This window comes from Pelodiscus sinensis, chromosome 2 (genome assembly GCF_049634645.1).
Source record: "Pelodiscus sinensis isolate JC-2024 chromosome 2, ASM4963464v1, whole genome shotgun sequence".
Lineage (NCBI taxonomy): Eukaryota > Metazoa > Chordata > Testudines > Trionychidae > Pelodiscus > Pelodiscus sinensis.
The window spans coordinates 148,519,602-148,541,657 of NC_134712.1; the positions used below are offsets into that span (position 1 = coordinate 148,519,602).

Consider the following 22,056-nt stretch of genomic DNA (forward strand, 5'->3'; position numbering starts at 1 on the left):
ACACTGCTTTACGAAATACTTCTTCACACCCTTAGTTAATTCATATTAGCTTTCTTGGATGTTTCCTCATAGAAAACACTTATAACAAAGATATATATTTTAAACCAATTCATACTGTACATTTTATATAGAACACAAATCAGGATTCCTAAATCAATCTTATATTTTCTATAGCGCAGATTTAATGAGCATTTTACCTCTATTTAAGTGAAAATGCCCTAGACATCCAAGTATAGATCTATTCTTTCCTTCCGAGAGCTCCTTAATCCTTTTTTACAATGTATCAACTTCAGCAACAATTTTATCCAAAGTGACAGATGAAAAAAGTTTTCTGCATTAGAGTTATCAATACAGCTCAGCTGAAGATAAAGAACAGCTCAATGATGGTCAAATATTTTACCAGACAAGAAAGATCTATTACTACTTACACTGTACAGAATATGATGCAAGGACAACAGCAGAATTAAGAGGGCATAACAACCTGAGAAAAGAAAAAACAGAGGGTGTGTATATATATTTACACAGAATAAATAAAATATTATTTATATGTTTATATATAATAACATTTCTCAGCAAGCAATGTATTTGGTAGCTTAATTTAAGCAACTTTCACTCTTTTTTAACACAAAGTCAATAGTCAGCATCATAGGTTGGTAACAGCAAGTTGTTTAACTAATCATTAATAGAATGGAAATAGCTTGTCTTAAATGGATATATGTTCATTGTTGGATACTTATTCTGGAAAGTGAAAACAAAGAAAAAAGGTTTTTTGTTTCATTTTGTTTTTGTTTTTTGCTCTAGATACAATTTTTATAGCTGCGGTCTAGTATTTTTAACTAGAGACATGAACATTAAAAATAGAAAGTGTAAAAATGCAGCTCTCATCTATAGTCTGCACAGAACTTGCTACCAATTTTTAAAGAGAAAAGGTAATGAAAATTAGAGGCTTGGACCACATTTATTTATTTTACTTTTTCATAGATGAATAAATAAGACAGAGAGCCTTCTAACATACTTGGGGGTAGAGGAAGTGGCTCTTTCCTTCTCCCATCATGCCTCCCCAGCACATTTCCAGCTCATTCAGCCCCTCTTCCTAAAAGCCAGGCCCAAGGAAGAGTGGGATATAGACCCTTCTCATGCCTGCTGACAGTCACTACCACTCACTACCTCTGTGACATGTGGCAGCTGCCTAAGACAAAGCATGGCCAGGGAGGCTGCAGCAGCCTGTCCTCTTCCCCACTCTGTCTATACCTGGCTTCTGGGACCAGGAACCAAGCCAGCTGGAAATATGCTTGGAAGGTGGGGCGGGGGCTCTACCTTGCTTAACTCCTATCCTCACAAGACAGACCTCAGTGAGAAAAGGGGGCAAGCCACTACCACCTCCCTAGCTGGGTTCTTGCACACAGCTGTTGCACTGCACAGAGCACCAACCTGGAGTGGCAACCCTCAGCCAGCATAAGTAGTGGCTTCATGCTGCTCCTTCCACTCCCCACTTGGGCCTCACTGCCAAATGTGTGACAAGGCAGGCCCAGTGGGAAAAGGACAGAGCTCCTCTTCCTCCCCCATCAAGCATAAATCTGAGGAAGATCATTTGACCCAGCATCTCCCTACCACCCATCACCTATGACTTGAATAAGAGCACCATCTAGAGCTCAGACAAGGCAGCTTCCTCTGGCCCAGACACAAAATGACTTGCTCCTTTACCTAAACAATTAGCTTTATATTTTTAAGCAATATTCCATTAAGAGTATTTTTCACAATAGCAAAAAATCTACTCAGTTTTTTCCTCCTTGACTTTTCTTTTTTGAAGAAAGATTACTTCATTACCTTCCTTCCAAAATATCAGTCTTCAGTTGTAAGAAGAATAAATGCCTAGAAAACAGAATTTGGAGGAGTTGATTCATGTTCACAGATCCAATTTAACTATTTTTAAGAAATTTCCATATAAAATTAAGTTATATGCATGTATTTATAAACAAATTATATGTACAAAAGTATATGCATACTTGAATATTCCTGTACATCTGAAACTATGTGAATGCACACTTTCATTCACAAGTAGTAAGGTCTTTTGTAAACCACAAAATCATGGAACAGGAAGGAACCAAGAGAGCTCATCAAGTCCAATCCCCTCATGGCAGGAGCTAACATCATCCACACCATCCTTGACAGGTATTTGTCTAACCTGCTCTTAAAAATCTCCAATGACAGAGATTCCACAAGCTCCGTAGGCAATTTACTCTGGTGCTTAACCTTTCTGACAGGAAGCTTTTCCTAATGTCTAGCCAAAACTTCCCTTCCTGCAATTTAAGCTCATTGCTTCTTCTCCTATCATCAGAGGTTAATGAGAATAATTTTCTCCCTCTTCCTTTTAACTACTTTTTAAGTACTTGAAAGCTGCTATCATATTCCCTCTCAATTTTCTCTTTTCAAAACTAAACAAACTCAGTTCTTTCATTCTTCCCTCATAGGTCATGTTTTCTAAACCTTTAATCATGTTAGTTGCTCTTCTATGGACTTCCTGCATATCTTTCCTGAAATGTGGCAACCAGAACTAGACAGAGTATTCCATTTGAAACCTGATCAGTAAGAGTAGACTAAAGAATTACTTCTCATGTCTTGCTTAAAATACTGCTATTAATACATCCCAGAACGATTTTTCTTTTTTGACAACAGTGTCATACCATTGATTCATTTAACTTGTGGACTACTAAGACCCCTAGATCCATTTCTGCAGTCCTCCTTCCTAGATAATAATTTTCCATTTTCTATGTGTGAAACTGATTATTCCTTCCTAAGTGGAATGTTTTGCATTTATCCTTTTTGAATTTCATTATATTAAAAAGCAAGTTCCAATCTTTAATTAGATCAAAGGGTCATTGTTAATTGATGAACGGTTTCCCTAGATTCAAGTCCTAAGAGCACTGCCTCCAAAGTACTCAATGTGCACACTTAAGACTCAGGGGACGAGAACCATAGATGAAAAATTAACTTGGTCTTATGCCTGACATCACCAGTAAAACCATTAGAAAATGAGGCTTGCCTAGTTCCCATGAAGTTTGATTGTACATCCAATCTGTTGAATCTTAAGGATGTAAGCAACTATAAGCAACTAGTCGACTATCTAATAAGCATATGCGTATTGGATAGTCAACTTGACTAGTCACTTCCCCTCACTTGTTGCTTCTATCAATCAGAGAGGTGAGGGAGGGGGAGCAGGACCCTGTGTTGGGAGCAGCTGGCTTAAAGGCTCTTGTGCGCCCTGCTTCTGAAATATATAAGGCCTGCAGGGGACTGCTTGAGCTCCCTGCAGCACTTCCACTTTTGAAATGTAGCAAGAGACAGTAGGACTCTTGCTACATTTCCAAGGCAGAGATAACCTTGTCAACTAATCGAACAGTCAATGGAAATTGCATCCACTATTCCATTTGCTGATTAATCTAAATTTAACATCCTTGTTCAATCTGTGGATCAAACACCTTCATAACAATAAATTATTAGTTTCAAGCACTCATTCATGAAGTAGCTTCAATGTCCTCATATTTAAGATTGTTTCACATATATTAACTAAGATTTCTGATCCTATCACAATTTATTTTTATTCATACAGTCTAGTCTATGTGCATGCTATTAGACAGCTCTTTGTATGTCATATAAGCTGGTATTCATTACAATTTAAAAGGACAACTCAGTAATGGCATCTAAAAAAGGCCTGAGTTCTGCATATGTTAGCATATTTGAAATGTAGTAACAGTTGAACTATCCTTTCTATGGGATTAAGGTGAAACTCAGTGCATGTACTGCATGTGCTCTTCCAAAAGAAAGGTCATGCAAAGTTACTATATTATCAAATATATGAAACTGAAGAATGCAAAAACATTAAGATTTATGATCTGTCAAGTCTGCTATGCTTGAAAATCATAAATGTTTCACCTGTCAATCAATAGATTCATAGATAAAATGCACGATGCACAATTCTGTATTTAACTATGGAAGCTCTACTTATAATTCCATTGTTAATTGTTAAGGATTAATTAAATGTTGTAATTAAAATTGAGATTAAATCATGGTATTATTAATTATTTGTATCATCTTAGCATCTAGGATTACTAGTCATGGACCAGGACCCCTTTGTGAGAAGCACTGAACAGACTCAGAAGAGACACTCCCTGCCCAAAAAAGTTAGATTATAAGAGAAGAGAGAACCAATGGATGCAGACACAGTGACTTAGGAGTACAGGAAAAACAACAGAATAACATTGGCAAGCACAGGCAGTGATCTCTGCACAAGAGCAGCCTAGTTGGCAAATTTTTAGGAGGGTTTTGAGAAAGAATAATGATGCCATTTTGGAGATCTTTACATGACACTTCTCCCACCCAGAGAGATAGCATAAGAGAAAGTATGAAGATGCCTGTTTGAAAATATGGCAAGTGGGCAATAGAAGCTGATATCATGCAACGACTGGAGACAGAAGTCATCCTGTTGATATTTAATGAGAGGTGATAAGTAGGATGGAAATAGGTCCTTGAAAGTAAAGACAACCAGCTTACATTTGACACAATAGCAAAGAAGGAGCCAGTGAAGTGATGTAAAGAAGGTTACAGTCAAAATGATGGGTTAGGAAAATGATCTTTGCAGCAACATTCTGAATGGATAACAAGGGGGCAAGACTGCATTTCTCAAGGCCAGAGAGAAGAATGATGCAGTAATGAAGACATTAGATAATGAGAGCCTGAACAAAAGTTTCAGCTGAGGCCATATCTTAGAATTGTGAAGCAGCAAGAATCTACAAAAAGCTCAAGACATAGCCTGGATGCGAGGACCTAAAGAGAAGTCTGAGTTGAACATGACACGTAGGTTCTGGGTCTGAATGAGAGGAAAAATGGTGGTGGTGTCCATAATGAACAAGAAAGCAGGTTATGAGGAGGGTTGTGGGTGCATGGAAAGCAGCCGAAATTAAAAGCTCTCTTTTGTTTAAAATTGAAAGCTCTTAACTCATTTTGTACTCAGAGTTTCTTAGAATTAATAAGTAAATCTTACTCGGAGTTAAAATAGTAATAGAAATGTAGCCATTTTAGTCTGGTGTAGCCGAAGTAAAATGCAGGACTATGTAGCACCTTAAAGACTAACAAGATGGTTTATTAGATGATGAGCTTTCGTGGGCCAGACCCACTTCCTCAGATCAAATAGTAGTTAAATAGGAGTTAAATAGGAGTTAAAATAGGCTCTTTAATAAGTGTTCCACTGTGTCACAACATGTTTTTGTCCTTACTGATTTCAGTAACGAAACAAACTCTTCAAAATTTCCCATCTAGTAAAAACCTCACAGAAGTCTTGGGCGACTTAACCTCCCTTCTATTGGGAACAATGTGAGATGGGGTTTATTTTGAAGTACATTGCTCATCAATCAATGACACTGCAAGGAATTTTTATAAGAATATGTCTTAAATCAGATTAATCTAATCCAGGACTATGAAGAGAGTAGTGCACTTATAGTTGTATGGGTATTGAATGCCATCACTATAGAACTGAGTTAAGGTTGTTTGAGCACCTTCTCTATTCATTTTCAAACAACAATAGGTTTGGATTTCTTTTATATAATCTTAACTCTGAATCTCTTAGGTTTAGAACAACTAGTTTTAGAATGATTACAACATCACTTTATTGTTTTTTACCATTGAGTATACATATTCGTAATTTAATCCCTATTTCAGGTTAAACAGTTTAGAATGGGACTATTGTATAATTGTTTACTTACATAAGAAAAACTACTCCCACTTGTTCTTATTACAAATGGCTTTAATTATTTTCATTCTGGCTCAAATGTGAGCAGCTATGAATCCTAGTCCTAGTGATAAGAAGCATCAGGTATTAAATGCAGGTTGAACCGCTCTCATCCAGGACTCTGGTCTGGCAGGACCACAGATGATGATAGACCAGAAAGCCAGGGCCATAGAGGTTGAGAGCAGCTGGTCTGGTCAGTGGCAGCTTGCAGGACCAATGACCTGAGAGGTAGAGCGCCCCAGGAAAGACTGCCGCCCAGTGGCATGTCTCTCTCTCTGTCTCTCTCACACCATTACTGTATGGCATATCTCTCTCACACTCACCACTCAACTTAAATAGCAAATCCACACACAACAGGTTTCATAATAAATATTATAGGATAAACTCCATTCTAAAAATCAGAAAATAAAAGGAGCATGTTTCCAATTCTGAATTGATGGATGTAAATTTTGAAAGTAAAGTTACCTGGTTTGTTCCTGCCGCAGTGTGTTGGGATCTGGTATAAAAAATCTTACACGAAAATGCATGGTCCAGGGAGCGCCTCCTACATTTTACATAAGTAAATTAATATTTCCATTTTAGGTTTATTTTTGTAAAATTTATATCAAAAGCTACAACATAAAATAGCCACGTAATATGCTAATGTTGCTATACTTTCTTTTTTGACATACATATAGATACACACATCTGTCTATTATTTCTCCACTTCTACTATTTTCTTAAATCTTTTGCTACTTTCAGAATAACAACATACAAATAGATCCTTCTTTCAAAAACAATCCTGTTCATGAAGCAGTCACCAGTATGGTGTACTCAGTTAGCATCTATTATATTTTTCCATCAGTGCACTTTTTAAAATGGCAATTTGTTTATAAATGGTTCATTCTATTACTTTCAGTATTAAAGGAGGAAAGTCTTTAAAAAGAGCAAAATATACAAGATGCAAATGTTTTATAAGATAAGCAGTAATGTTATACAAGGAAAATTTTAATAATGCTCTATATTTCCTCTCAAAGCAAAGGGTAATAAACTTTAATCTTATTTAAAATCACATGCTAGCTTCAAAATAAGCTAAAGTAAGGAGAGATTGAAATTTGTTTCAACTTCATTAGTGATAATGGCAGACTTAGCATTAGCTATTGCAACACCTATATTGAGGGGGAAACCATATTACCAGAATTTGTTTATAAATGATTCGTGCTAAAAAACAATTATGCCCTGTACTTTTTAAAGACTGAGTTCAAATACTATAGACTAATTTTGCTCTACTCTGAGCACAATGAAATGGTTTAAAATCCGTATTAGAAACTGGCTCCATTACACTCTCTCAACCAACTACTTAACAAGGTTTGTCTCAAAAATCCCTCCCCCTCTACTGCGGACATCAGAGGAGATAGTAATGAACAGAGGTAACGGGGCAGCTTCTATTTTCACTACTGCGTTGTCTAACTTGGCTCAGAGCAAGGCTAATGCTCAAGGTGATAACAACACAACCTGTTGGTGACTTACAGGACATATTCTACACACAAGAGCAGTTACCACTACCAAAGCTTAAGTAGTACTAAAAATTGTGGGAAGTGTTGCCAAAAAGCCTACTGTACACAAGACCATGGTGGCCAAAAGTAAATTTGAGAAATGTATTTTTCCTAATCAAAGATATATATAGAAGAGGAATGCAGGCCAGAAAAATTAGATTTTAATGTAAAGTATCTTACCTTTAAGCTGTTTTCTAATAGGTTTGCTTGATTCAAGCCATCGCTGTGAAATGAAAAATTAGATGGATTTTTAAAAATAAATAAATATATGTAAATAAAATATTAAAAATTAGCACTATACTTACAGGGGAACCTAAGGACTCTTCACTTTGCTGTAAGCCAAAATATTCCTTCTCTGTCACACCCAGGTGGTTACAGGCCATATCCAACAAAACCTGACCAGTATCTTGTTTCTGAAAGAAAAGAACACTCCATAAATGAAATGCACACTATTTAGTTTAATAAAATAATTTAATGGAAAAAATAGGTTATAAAGTGTAGTCTATAAACAAAATAGTTCTAAGTTTCTCAGAACAAAGGTCATTATACAGAGTACATCAAAGTGAACAATCTCTCAAAGGAAAATTCCGCTATTATTTTGAATATTTCTCCTTGAAAAATATGGATTGATACAAGTTAAAGTTAAAAGTTGTTAAGCTTAAAATTATAATTACCAGTTATAAAATGTGCTGGCTCATCAAGATAGAAATGGTCAGCCTGGGACAAACCAATAGTTCATTTAGCCCAATATCCTGCCTTCCAACAACAGCCAATGTCACATGTGTCGGGAGGTAGAACAGAAGAGGTAATCAGCAAAAATACATCCCATGTTGTCATTCCTAGCTTCTTCAGAGGCTAAGGACACCGAGGGTATGTCTACACTACCCCGCTAGTTCGAACTAGCGGGGTAATGTATGCATACCGCACTTGCTAATGAAGCCCGGGATTTGAATTTCCCGGGCTTCATTAGCATAAGCGGGGAGCCGCCATTTTTAAATCCCCGCTGCTTCGAACCCCGTGTAGCGCGGCTACACGGGGCTCGAACTAGGTAGTTCGGACTAGGGTCCTATTCCGAACTACCGTTACTCCTCGTGAAACGAGGAGTACCGGTAGTTCAGAATAGGCACCCTAGTCCGAACTACCTAGTTCGAGCCCCGTGTAGCCGCGCTACACGGGGTTCGAAGCAGCGGGGATTTAAAAATGGCGGCTCCCCGCTTATGCTAATGAAGCCCGGGAAATTCAAATCCCGGGCTTCATTAGCAAGTGCGGTATGCATACATTACCCTCCTAGTTCGAACTAGGAGGGTAGTGTAGACATACCCCTAGCGAATAGGGTTGCACTCATGACCATGTTATCTAAGGCTGTGTCTAGACTGAAAATCAAGCACTTTGAAAGTGCAAATGAGCCCGGGGTTTAAACATCCTGGGCTTCATTTGCATACTCACGTTCGGGCACTGTGCCTACCACGCGCCCTTTTTAAAGTGAAAGTAAAGTCTAGCTGCAGCTCTGTTGACAGCAGGGAGCTTTTTCGGCAGATCCTGTACCCCCAGCTCACTCCTGCAGCCTCCTTTGCTCCTGCCTCCAGAGACTCACTCCTCACCTCTCCGGCATCCAAATTCCTCCAGCCCCCATCTGGCTGCAGGGTCCTGTCCCCAACCCTAATCCTAGGGCAGGCCCCGCAGTCTGGTCCCCATCTGGCTGTAAGAAGGGCTGATGGCAGCCCACCTCCAACTGCAGCATGGGTAGGAAGGGAGGCCATGATCCGGCTGCAGTGATACTGGCCCAGCCTCTCATTCAGTCACTGCTGGCCAGGTGCAGCAGCCCAACTCTGGCCAGGTAAGGCAATCCAGCCCCAACGTCCCTCCCCAATACATACTCTATTTCCCATCCCCACCCTGCCTCCTGCACTCCCAACCCCCTGCCTTGAGCCCCTCATACATTCCAAATCTTACTCCTGCATCCCCATATCCACTATCTCCATCCCCAGGAGCAGAAGTCCCATTGAATAAAGTCTGAGTGCAATGTTTCATTTATGCTATTATTAATCATGTGAATTATCAATAATATCAAGTTGTATATTTTCAGTCATGCAAATAGGCGTTCTTATGCAGCTCTCTGTTGACCACTTGTTCTGAATTTTGATTTAGTTTGACTCTTTGGTTTGAAAAGGTTGCCAACCCCTGGGTTAGAGGCCCTCTCCATCCGTCTCCTCATTCTCCAGGGTTAGATAATCCTTACCCTGGAGCCACTGAGCTCAACAAAAAGGGAAGCCAGGCATCCACCATTCAGGTCTCCCCAGCCTGAATTCCATAATCCTAATCCCCAGCACACACCCCACAACCCATACCTGTGACAAGAGATTTCTGCTTTAATTGCCTGAAATGCCTTACTACACTCTAATTGAAAATCTGCAAAAAAAAAAATGCAGATCAGGTTGTAAAATGTTTAATTTAACATAAAATGAGTGGTGATGGTGTAAGGACCCATTGACATGCTTAAAACCGAACACTATTCTAAAGATAAGGCATTAGTTTAATACAAAACACAATAGTTTAAAAATAAAGAATACAGTAATGATAGCCATAAGGGCTATATAATAGAATGGTGTTGCCACTACATCTTATATAGGTTTGGTGAGTGAAATAAGCTATACTAGCAAAAACATTTTATGCTAGTGCAACTGTGTCTATACTAGAGCTCTAACCAACATAAATTCTCTCCCTAATTCTCCCAGTCCTCCCAAAAATAAATCATGCCTTAACTGATATTGTTATGCTGACCAACTTTGTAGTGTAGACCAGCCTTAACCACTTCATACTTTGAGCTCCTCTGATGAAATGTTTTATTTAGTGTCAAGTACTTTATAATATTAAGTATTTTTATCCTCATTTTACATGGCAGGAAACAGAAGCAACAAGATGACTGAGTAGAGCTCGAAGTAGAATTCAGCTCTCCTGACCCCCAATACCTTAGTGAAATGATTAGGCGATAAGGCATCCAACAGGCAGAGAATAAAGTTATGTACACTGTACATGAAACAATGTATTTGTCATCCCAGAAACCTTTCTGAAAACTCACATTTTAAAAGACTTAATATAGGAGAAATCAATGCTAGGAGATTTAAAAGTTTCTCTACAGAGATAAAGGTCTTTCAAAATACCTACTTATTCCACCACTGAAATACAGGCACCTCATCATCTCTCCCCCCTCCCACACCACACTTCAGATTATTATCAAGAAATTAATATCTTGCTGTGGATGTTCCTTTCAGTATAACCACCTTATAATATAAGCGTTCACAATAGTCAGCTGCATTAAAAGAGATCCATTCTGAATTTAACCTTAACTGATAACAGCTTGACAGATTAAATATAGGATTGCCACAGCTCAAACATTTCCACCACCTACCTACATTCCCCTTTTGACACTTAATTACTTTTCAGATTTATGAGGAGTAATAGTAGAGCTGACACTCAAAATTCTCTAGCTTATCAGAGGGCACAGTGATATTGTCTTTGACTTTGATTACAAGTTCTCTAAATATAGTCTTTAATGTTTATATTCACTAGTAAAGCCTAAAGAGGATGGGGCCACATTGTTCTAGGTGCCATATAGATATACAGAAAAGATTGTCCCTGACCCCAAAGAACCTATGATATGGAATTATTAGGGGGCAGTGTCCCCTGTTCGCCAATCCCCCTCCCTCCAATCCATCAAGGCTGCGCCAGCCCCAGTTCTCCCCTTCATCTTCTCCTCCTCTGGGCTGCCGAGACTGCGCCAGCCCCAGCTTTCCCACCCCCCCCCAGCTACTACAACACGGCAGCCCTGGCTCTCCATGTGGACCCTAGGGAGGGCCAGGATGGGAGTGGGCGGGGCTTGGCTCCTTTGGATGCAGATGATATGATGACATCATTCTGTCGTCCCGCAGGAAAATTTTTATTATACACTGTGACGGGCCGCCAGCGACCCGCACGGGAGATGGCCTGGGCCGCGGAAAGCGGCAGCACGGCCCAAGCCCCTCCCACCGGCCCCGGCTCAGCGGCTGTGCCGGCGGGGAACCGCTGGTCCCTCCCCAGAGATCATGCTGGGCAGGGGCTGGGCAGAGCCAAGCAGCCAGGCGGCTCCTGAGAACGCCGGCACGCCACCGGAAGGGGAGGAGCCCCGGGCGGCATCCGGCGCGACGGGCCATTTTAAAAAGGCTCGCCGCCAGCGAGGAAGGGGGTACTCTCCTCGCAGACAGGGAGGAGAGCCCCCGGACGCAGAACGGACCCCGAGTGGCATCGAGGAGGCAGTTGGCCCGGCCTTGGCCCAGGGGTTACCAGGACAGCCACCGCAGCTGGCGGTCGACCAGTCCCGGCTCCGATGGAGATTGGACCCCACTCCGCCGGCCCTGGAAAGAACGGCCCGGCAGAGAGCAGACCCGGCGGAAGGAACGGACTCACGAGGCATCGCCGGAGCAACTCCGGACCCGGACTCCTGAACCAGGGTAGGCTTCGGGAACCGGGGCGACGACCCAAAGGGACCTGGGAAGGGAGGAAGGAGCCCAGGGCGGGGGCCTTTTGGCGTCCGTGGGTAGACGGGTTATGGCAGGAATGACCCCCCGTCTACCGCGTCAGGCCGTGAGGAAGCCCCGACACTTAGGGCCCCGGGCTGGGACCCGGAGAGAGGATGGGACCGGGTCCCCCTCCCTCACCCCCAAGGAGCATTCAATCCCGGGCAACGCCGGCTCAAGCGTACAACAGAACCAGGTGACAGTCAAACCAGAGAGACTGGACTGTGGACTCAGGCCCCACCCCGCAGGGGCAGGTGGCAGCTGCAGGGTCCGCTGACCCCCCCCCCTCCTGGGGAGGGGGTGATCGCACCCAATTGTCAGGGCTTATAAACAGGGGCCCTAGGCAGGATACTGACGGAAAGAGGGCGGAGGGGTTCGCCTAGCCCCCCTCTCGTGCTGGGAGGGGGTGATCGCACCCCGAACCGCCCACACACACACACACACACACACACACACACACCCCTCACCAACAAATTAAATGCAACAAATTAAATGTGATAGTTCAACAGCACGCTACAATATTCTTCTCCTTCCTTTTCCTCCCCCCCAATGAAAACCCAACCCTGACCTCATTTTCTACCAGTCACAGTTCTATAATGGAATTTTCTACACTTTCAAAATTTCATCCTAACTTCAGAAAAATAACACTGTTTGGCCTCTGTAATCCTGTCATATGTTGTTCAAGGGCCACCCACCTTCATTTATACCTCTTTCACAGTCCTTTGCCCACAACTAGCCCAATTCATGGTTATGTTTGACACTGTGGCTGTGTCTACACTGGCCACATAACCCGTAATAGCTATGGAAATGAGAGAAGTCAGAATAGGGAAATGCGCGGGGGATTTAAATATCCCCCGCGGGATTTAAATAAACATGGCCGCCGCTTTTTTCCGGCTTGGGGAAAAGCCGGAAAAGAGCGTCCAGACTGGCGCGATCCTCCGGAATAAAGCCCTATTCTGGAGGATCTCTTATTCCTACTTGCAAGGAAGTAGGAATTCCTTGCAAGTAGGAATAAGAGATCCTCCGGAATAGGGCTTTATTCCGGAGGATCGCGCCAGTCTGGACGCTCTTTTCCGGCTTTTCCCCATGCCGGAAAAAAGCGGCAGCCATGTTTATTTATATCCCGCGGGGGATATTTAAATCCCCCGCGCATTTCCCTATTCTGACTTCTCTCATTTCCATAGCTATTACGGGTTATGTGGCCAGTGTAGACACAGCCCGTGTGATTGTGAACAAGTCATTAAACATATGCCTCAGTTCCTCACCAGGGTTTGCATCATGCAGTGTAACTGCCTTCCTACCACAGATACCTGATTCCCATACGGTGCACAGAGAACTCTCCAGAGCTCAATCTGCACATAAGCCATCAGTATATGACTAACCATTCTTTCTTTCCCAGATAAGGCAATTCTCTCCACACCAATCTGCTGTCCATATGGCAATGAGTGGCACTAGAGAAAAGCCTGTGAAATGCTAGTAGCTGACAGGGAATATGGGATATTATATTGCTTGAATTGGAACGAAATAGCCATAGCATAATCAAAATGAAGGAGTGAAGACTAAGTGGAGGATGGAACCAAAAAGAGAAATGGGTAGAGGATAGCGTAAAATATATACACAGAAGATGCAACTGAGGAACAACAAACGAAAGAAAGAATAGATCACAAAGGTGTGGCTATTGCAACAAGACTCAGCACAATCAGCACCACAATCTTACTCAGTACTTTCTACAATATGTAAAAGGGTAGTTCCAGCATTGAAAAATTTACACTTCTATTTAACAGATTAAAACATGTACTACCTGGGACAACACACAAGGTGACAAAAAAAGCCTTTGAAGGGCAGATATCTTTGCCACTATTATAAATTACAGTGTTCTTGGAGCTGTGTCATGAAAATGCCCTTCTCTGAAAAACTGTGGGGGAAAGACTTTACTGAAAAAAATGACTAGAGAATTGATTCTCAAAATCCACTCAGCATTTGATTAACAAGATTTTTCTGATGTTTCAGAAATAAAACAAGTACACAAAGGAAATCAATTTCATTCTAGTTCAAGCATCCTCTAAGCCTTGTTTTATAGATCTGGGTCTAATTAAGAAAAGTATGACATCTAAAAATGTGTACTAAAGCACTAAGATACCCAGCCTCACTTGGCTGAGTATCACTAACTCTGAGATTATTCATGGTTTTTCAGGTTTACATGTAAATGCATGTCAAAAAAGATTCCAAGATGCTCAATCAGCAGAGTCAACCCTGATTTGACAGCCATCTCTGTGGATACGAGGGCAACAAGAGAAACATCACTTGCCACTTGACATTCTGGACAAGTTATTCTTAAATTATTAATGATTGATATGTTTGATTTTTACAAGGAATGCCTTGTTAAAAATTGACTAGTTTAAAAGAAAAACCACATTCCCAAAATACAGATTCAGAAAAGGGAAGCTTAGATTAGAAATCATAACACAGAAGAAAGTAATACAGAAAAAACTTCTTATACTGAAAAGCAAGTTTGGATGCTTCCCTGAAAGTCTCACATCTGTAGTATCCAAAACTATAAAACTTCCAACATAGAGAGATCAAAATTAATTATCATCATCTGATAAATTTATTTTAAAAAATGTTTAGTTCTCCTTTTACTAACTCTAATATTCAGTTACACAATATTATGGGTTTTGATCATTTCTTTCCAATTTTTATTGATTAAATTTTCATAGAGATGCACAGTAAGGGAGGGGTCACACAATTATTTAATGACAGTAAACACTGCAATTCAACAAATTAAAGCTTTAACACTATTAAAACAAACTGTCAACATCCCGCCTGATTGGTGCATTGTATAGCCCCAGTTCTGAGCAGCTATTCGACAAAGGGAGCAGTGACAAAACAGAAGAGTTCTCCCACGATGGTTCCAAACACAAATATTGAGGCCACAAGCTCCAATACAGCTAACCTGGTTGATCTTGCCACTGTTACATCAGTACCCTAAGAGCTGGTTACCCCATGGCTCCTAGCCTGCAGTGAAGGAGGAAATCGCCACAGTACAATGAGAACCTCTCTGACAGTCATGTCTCCAGAACAGAAAAAGTGGATGATGTTGAACACCCACATCCTCAGAATTAAAGAAATAAATGTCAGTACTGACTGAGCTGTCAGAACCAGAAGAATTAAAGGTTAAATGGATATGGCTAGCAGGTGGCAGATTTAATACAAGACATGAGGCCCTTTGAGCAGGTGAGTGCAACAGAACACATGGAAACCTCTCTCTTCCCAGAGCAAACAGTTTGTGAGGACTGGGAGCACTTCCAAGTCTCTCCGGAGTCAATGGTACCCAGTCTATGGACAAAACTGGGACTGGTAAAGAGATTTGTCTCAGGATGCCCAGGGACCCAAAGCAGAAGAGGGTACACTGTTCTGGAATTGGGACCAGCAGACTCAGTGAACATTGCAGCCTTTTTGTCATTCTTGTGAGTTTTGGAATGGGTCACTCCTCCATGACTGGAACGTGGGGATGGTGTAGAATCTTTCTTGCATCTGGAGAAAGACTTACTGCCATGCATATGTGCATATATCCCTGGCTCATGGCTAGGCCTTGGCATGGGGTCTGCAGCACTGGTACTAGCAAACCTGACAGAGGTGCTATGGTACAGGGAGCACTCTTAGATCATTCAAGCCAAGTATAGGGGAGGGTTCCTGTCAAGGCTTCTTTTCCACTCTGGCATGATAAATAAAAAAGTGGGGGCCTGCAAAAAGTACCCCAAAACCTTATCTTTCCAGGCTTTGGTAAAAAACTCCCCGCCCCCCCATCTTAACCTAGATTTTGGGGAGAAAAACTCCGCTGCCACCACCCAAGTAAAGATAAGAAAATCAGGGGAGAGATCACTTGGGAAATCTCACGCCTAAAGTACAAACCAGGACACAAAAATTAACCAATACCAGGTTAATAAAAAGAAAAGAGAAAGAACTTTTATTATCACCACAATATTCCTGTTGCAAGCATAATGACTAGATGGAAAAGTAACAAAGTAGTATACTCATGGAGGGGAAACCCACCATGGGCCAGGAGCTTAATTACAAAGGAGAGTAAAACCTATTTTTAAATGCACAGACATCAGATCCCATTTCCTAAACCATAAAACAACACCACGGATTTATCTAAACTTTACCCTACTTACATACAGGGAAGAGTCCCTTCTTGGGAGACATTCGGTCTGGGCCCTTCACTAGCTGGAGAGCAAACTGCTCAGGGACAAAGGAGAGAAAAACCAAAAATTCCTGTGTCCCACTTTGAAATTCCTACCTACATTCCTATTGGCCGACACTACCTGGCTTCGGTATAGTTAACCCCTTAGTCCCCAGGCTGCTGGCCATCTCTCATGATCATGACAGTTCCCCAGCCAGGATCTGTAGCCTAGTTGTGGTTCCCAAGAGGTACTTTTTGAGTCAAAGAGCTTGGCCTTCCCATGGGTAGGCTGGGAAGAAGAGACAGACACTGCACCTAGACGTTGTTCTGTTCATGGAAAATCCACATGATCAACACTGGTGATCTTCACTAACTGAAAACAAGCAAGGACAGGAAGAACAGACTTTGAATCCCACCATCTTTGGGATAATTTAATATCTAGATCTGGGTGCTGGTAAGGGTAAAAGGAATTGTTTGGTGAAATGTTTAATCCTATAACATTTCTAGGAATTAGAAAATAATTCCAAAAGCAATAAAATCCTAACTATGAACAAAATAAAATCAGTTTTTCCTAAAAAGTTTGGAAAATGTGTCACCAAAGGTAAGAGGACAGCAAAAGCTCCAACTCAAACCATGCTACTGTGAGAAGAAACTGGAGACACACTTGGTCTGTCCAACCTTCACCACCTATACAGCAGTAACGTTTAGGAATGTTAAAATGCGTGTAATTGATTAACCATGTAACTGCTGAAAATTTCAGCAATCACACACTTAAAAGCTGGCTCCCAGCGCACACTGGTTCCTGCCTGCCACCCCACTCCCAGGGTGCACGCTGCAACCTGTGTTACAGGCACAACACAGGGTGGCAATCAGCTCCTCAGAAGCCGGACCAGGAGCCACGGGAAGCCATTTGGGTAACCAATAAGCTCATGATTATCAGTTACCCGTTTAAATGGCTATTCTTACATCCACAGCAAGGACCCATGCATGGACCAACGAGCAATACAGGCAGTCCCCGGGTTACGTACAAGATAGGGACTGTAGGTTTGTTCTTAAGTTGAATCTGTATGTAAGTCGGAACTGGCGTCCAGATTCAGCCGCTGCTGAAACTGATCAGTTTCAACAGCGGCTGAATCTGGACGCCAGTTCTGACTTACATACAGATTCAACTTAAGAACCCCAGGCATCCCCAAGTCAGCTGCTGCTGAAACTGATCAGCGGCTGATTCCAGGAAGCCCGGGGCAGGGGCTTCCTGTAGTCAGCCACTGGTCAGTTTCAGCAGCGGCTGACTTGGAGACGCCTGGGGCAGAGCAGCTTGGGTGCTGCTGGGTTGGTCCAGTAGCGCCGACGCTCCTCGGCGCTACTGGACCAACCCAGCAGCACCCAAGCTGCTCTGCCCCAGGCGTCCTGATTCAGCCGCTGCTGAAACTGACCAGCAGTGGCTGAATCAGGACGCCTGGGGCAGAGCAGCTGGGGTGCTGCCCGGTTGGTCCAGTAGCGCCCAGAGCGGCGCTACAGGACCAATTGGCAGCGCCCCAGCTGCTGTACCACAGGCGTCCGGAGCAAAGCCGCGGAGCACGGGGGCAGCGGGACAGCCCAGACACGCTGTGGCTGTCCTGCTGCCCTTGGGCTCCGCGGCTTGACTCTGCTTTGCCCCCCGTCCCCCTGGTCTGCAGACCAGGGGGACGGGGGACGGGGGGGGGGAGCAAAGCAGAGTCAAGCCGCGGAGCGCGTGGTCAGCTGACAGCCCAGATGCGTCTGGGCTGTCAGCTGGCCGCGTGCTCCGCGGCTTGGCTCTGCTTTGCCCCCCCCCGTCCTCCTGGTCTGCAGACCAGGGGGACGGGGGGGCAAAGCAAAGTAGAGCCAAGCCGCGGAGCGCGTGGGCAGCGGACAGCCCTGTCCGCTGCCCGCGTGTTCCGCCGCTTTGCTTCCTCTCCCTGGTCTGCTGGAGACCAGGGAGAGGAAGGGCCCCGTTCGTAACTGCGGATCCGACATAAGTCGGATCCGCATAACTCGGGGACTGCCTATACTACTTTGAATAACTCAAAGTCTAGGTACACATGCATAACCCTCAGTGGAATACAAAACGCGCCATCACTGAAAGAAGGAGGAACAAATGCTTTTTAATGGTAAGCCATGTTATGAAAAAGAGAAACAGAATTTTCCATTTAAAAAGAACAAAGTAACAACTGAATAGTTGTGCTATACCATAAAAGTGACATTTACCTTAGAGGTCTTCACAGTAAATACAGTAATATTGGTTACGAAAATCTAAGCAGTTTGTTAATTCATACATTTGGATATCCATCAGTCTGAAATAATCACATTTTACAATATATAAACACAAAGAAATATATAATATGCAAATCAATGTAGATGAGGATAGTGTTGTATCACTCAAAAAAGACACTAAGAATTGTTTAATCATAGCGAGAGACATATTGGCACGCTATTTAGTAACTTACTACAGCTTCACTATCAAAAAAGATATTTTATTCTCGCTAATGTGTGTGGGGGGGAAGTTTGCCTTGTTTAGGATTTTTAGTGAGATAACACTATCAGGATTTTGCTTTTTTTTTTTTTTTTACTACACTGAAATGCAGCTAGGATAGTATAATGATCTATCTCCTCCACCTATTTTTGATCTCACCTAGATACACTACTGTAAGAACTACACCGTGTTGTTTCTACAACGATTTTACAATGCAACAGCTAAACAACCTACTGTGACAGGGTGCACATACCCTGCACTGAATCAGGTGGAGTTAAAACTCTGAGAGTGGAGGAAATCCTGCCCCGTTACCCAGACAGGACATGCTCAAAATGCTGAGGTAACATATAAGGCAGTAGCACAGCTCAGTCTGGGTTGACCACCAGAGGAGACATACCAGACAGAGACTTAGATGGGACTCAGAGACCCAGGAGACCGCTGGGAGCTACCAGCACCGGAGGAGCCCCAGTGAGAGGCAGCTGCACATGCAACAGAGGACCCTGAGACCACCTAGAATGGACCTGCACCATCGCTGGTAGGAAATGACCGAGGGTTCCAGCCATCGGGGTTAGATGTGAGCTCTGAGCTTTTGCTTGCCAAGGCTGGGCAGGTGGATCCCTGAGCCAACTTTGCAAAGAGAAGTCCCCTTGCTACTGGCCACATGACTGTGTGTACTGTTCTCCCGGGGGCTCGGTCCTGGGGGGAGGAGGGTCCTGCTGCTCTCAGAGGGTCAGGTGTGGGCCAGGAGCCATCAGCCCCCAGGGTCTGTGGCTCCTCGGGTCCTCCGGGTCAGGGTTCCCTCCTTTCATAAATTTCCTAAATTTTGTTCCTCCAGTTTCCCGAGCAATGCTGGGTAAGTCCAGCTAATTTTTCCTAAAGTGTAGTGCCCAGAATTAGACACACTACTCAAGCTTAGGCCTTATCAGTGCTTAGCAGAGATAAGAATTACTCTTTTTCTCTTGCTATAACATCCCAGAATGACATTTGCCTTTTTTCAACAGCATTACATTGTTCACTCCCTAATCGCTCTCTCCAACATTTGTAGTAAAAAGTTATCTTCAATTCATTCCAAGTATTTGTTGGTTAATCTGAATTATTTGCCCAACAGATGTCTGGATAGTTCAACTCTCACATCACCACCAAATCCTGATCTTTGGATACTTGGGAAGGACATTGATTAGGAAAATCAATACTTTCAGCAATAGTAATTAGACAGTTAATGTTTATTACTTATGACAAGAAGCTTTAACAGTAATTTTGCAGGATACAGTTGTCCAGGTTATTTAATTGATTTGTTTTATTGCAATAAATTGATAATTTCCTTTAGATAAAAGTCATCAGTTTCAATAATGAGGGTTTTATATGAGAAGGTTGTTGTTCTTCAGAGTATTTTTTTAATTATAATGCAGCTTTTTTTAAAAAAAATGGCTAATCAATTCATTCCTAACAAAAAGGAAAATCTAACTCCCTGCAAATTGAATTGGCCATTGGAACTGGTACATTCACTTTTCATGAAGGATAACGCCAGTTTTAACACCGTTCACTAATATCCTTATTTTACTCAGGCCAAATCTACTCTACAAATAAGCTATAATAAAAATCAGAAGGATTCATAATAGCAAACTTCTCATATATAATATGATTGAGTTTCAAATTCTATTTACCGAAAATCAGCCCACAGAAGTGCAGGAGCCTGAGAATGCAAACTTCCTCTTAGATCATGCTCCTATTTCTCCCACCCACCATCTACATCCAATTAGTGTAAGCAGGGAGAAAGAGGAAGTTGCTAAGCATTTTCTAAGATAAAAGAAAATACTGGACTATGTAGCACTTTAAAGACTAACAAGATGGTTTATTAGATGATGAGCTTTAGTGGGCCAGACCCACTTCCTCAGATCAAATAGTGGAAGAAAATAGTCACAACCATATATACCAAAGGATACAATTAAAAAAAAAGGAACACATATGAAAAGGACAAATCACATTTCAGAGCATCCCCCTTCTGTTCTGAAATGTGATTTGTCCTTTTCATATGTGTTCATTTTTTTTTCTTCCACTATTTGATCTGAGGAAGTGGGTCTGGCCCACGAAAGCTCATCATCTAATAAACCATCTTGTTAGTCTTTAAAGTGCTACATAGTCCAGTATTTTGTTTCAGCTACACCAGACTAACACGGCTACATTTCTATCACTAATATAAAAGAGTACTGGAAAAAAAAAAAAAGAAAGAAGTGCTCATTCCCGCTTCTGTAAGAAAGCGGGCACCAATATAACTGTACGTGTTTATCAGGCACACTCCCTAAAACACCCTCCTTCATTGTTACCACCACCACAAAGATAGAGAAAATGCCCCCCCCCCCCCCCCCACACACACACACCACCACCACCAGCAGGTGACATCCAACAAAAACGTAGCTTTAGTCAGTTCGCAGATCACCCAAGCAATCCTACTCCTGGACACATTCTGTATGAAATAAGTTTATTAACATCAAATAGTAATTGAAAGAGTGCTGAAATACCAAATTTACATACTCACTTCATAACCAATGACTCTGAGGACAGTCAGAAATGTACATCTTCAATCCCATATATAAACCATTTGCCTAATAATCCTCTATTCGATTCTCAAATTTTAAGCCAATGTGGGAAAAAAAGTCTTCAGAACTTACATTGACTTGGAAACTTTGTACTGAGCCATCCAGAAAGTAGACATTACAGATGATCTCTGATCGCGTTTTCTCTTTTGGTAGCTCTGATGCTCGTATATTATTTATCCTCCCACCTAATGCTCGTAACCGGGAGTTCATAACTATTGCTGAATAACCTGTAAACCAAAAAAGGATATTTGATATATTCCTTACGATGTAGTAAAGAGAACAATTTTGTATATACTTTTCAGACAGCCACAGAAACACACAATTCCACACAACAGGGGTGGACAACCCACAGCTCTCGAGCCGCATGCAGCTCTTTGTTCAAAGAAATGCGGCTCTTGCTAGTAGGGAGCCACGCGCCCGAAGTACTCACAGCCGGACGCTCTGAAAATGCGCCCTAGCGCCTGGAGGGAGAAGTGTGTGGCAGTGGCTCCAATGAGGCCCAGGCATTGGGTTAGAGTAGGAGAGAGGGGGGACGAAGGGGAGCTGGGGAGTGCCTGGCTCGGGGGGAGGGGAGAGGTATTGGGTTAGAGCAGGGGGGCTGAAGCACCTTAAACTCAAAGTCTTCATCAATGCAGAATACGGCAGCCGACAAATATCATATTGAAAATTCCAGGGCAAAAAAAGAATCAGCATGTATCTGGTTCACACTGTTTCTTTAAAGAAAATTCAAAGGCTATTGTTTTCCAGGCTGAAGCAATTATTCTGAGATATGAGTCTCTCCCTTATTGTTTTTGAACCTATCACATATTTGCAGTCTGGGACAGACCTGAATTTTTAGAACTATAAAAAGCCATAATCTTCATTAGGTTTAAAAAAAAAAAAAAGGAAGCCATACCAGAGATCAACAAGCTG

The 22,056-nt window shown here is 42.3% G+C and overlaps 1 protein-coding gene across 3 annotated transcripts in view; it reads right to left on the reverse strand.

Annotated features, from left to right (window-relative positions):
• The window catches only part of PTPN3 (protein tyrosine phosphatase non-receptor type 3), a 335,183-nt gene that overhangs the window by 192,379 nt on the left and 120,748 nt on the right, over nt 1–22,056 (reverse strand). For 2 of the 3 annotated variants that reach the window (XM_006135940.4, XM_075921606.1), the window contains exons 2-7: nt 21,217–21,371; nt 7,626–7,733; nt 7,501–7,543; nt 6,251–6,329; nt 1,828–1,872; nt 429–481 (exon numbers count right to left, since the gene is read on the reverse strand). In XM_006135940.4, coding sequence (XP_006136002.1) covers nt 429–481; nt 1,828–1,872; nt 6,251–6,329; nt 7,501–7,543; nt 7,626–7,733; nt 21,217–21,371 — 483 coding nt within the window. Of the gene's footprint in view, nt 1–428; nt 482–1,827; nt 1,873–6,250; nt 6,330–7,500; nt 7,544–7,625; nt 7,734–21,216; nt 21,372–22,056 lie in introns of those variants that run through there. The other variant, XM_075921609.1, reaches the window with a different exon arrangement.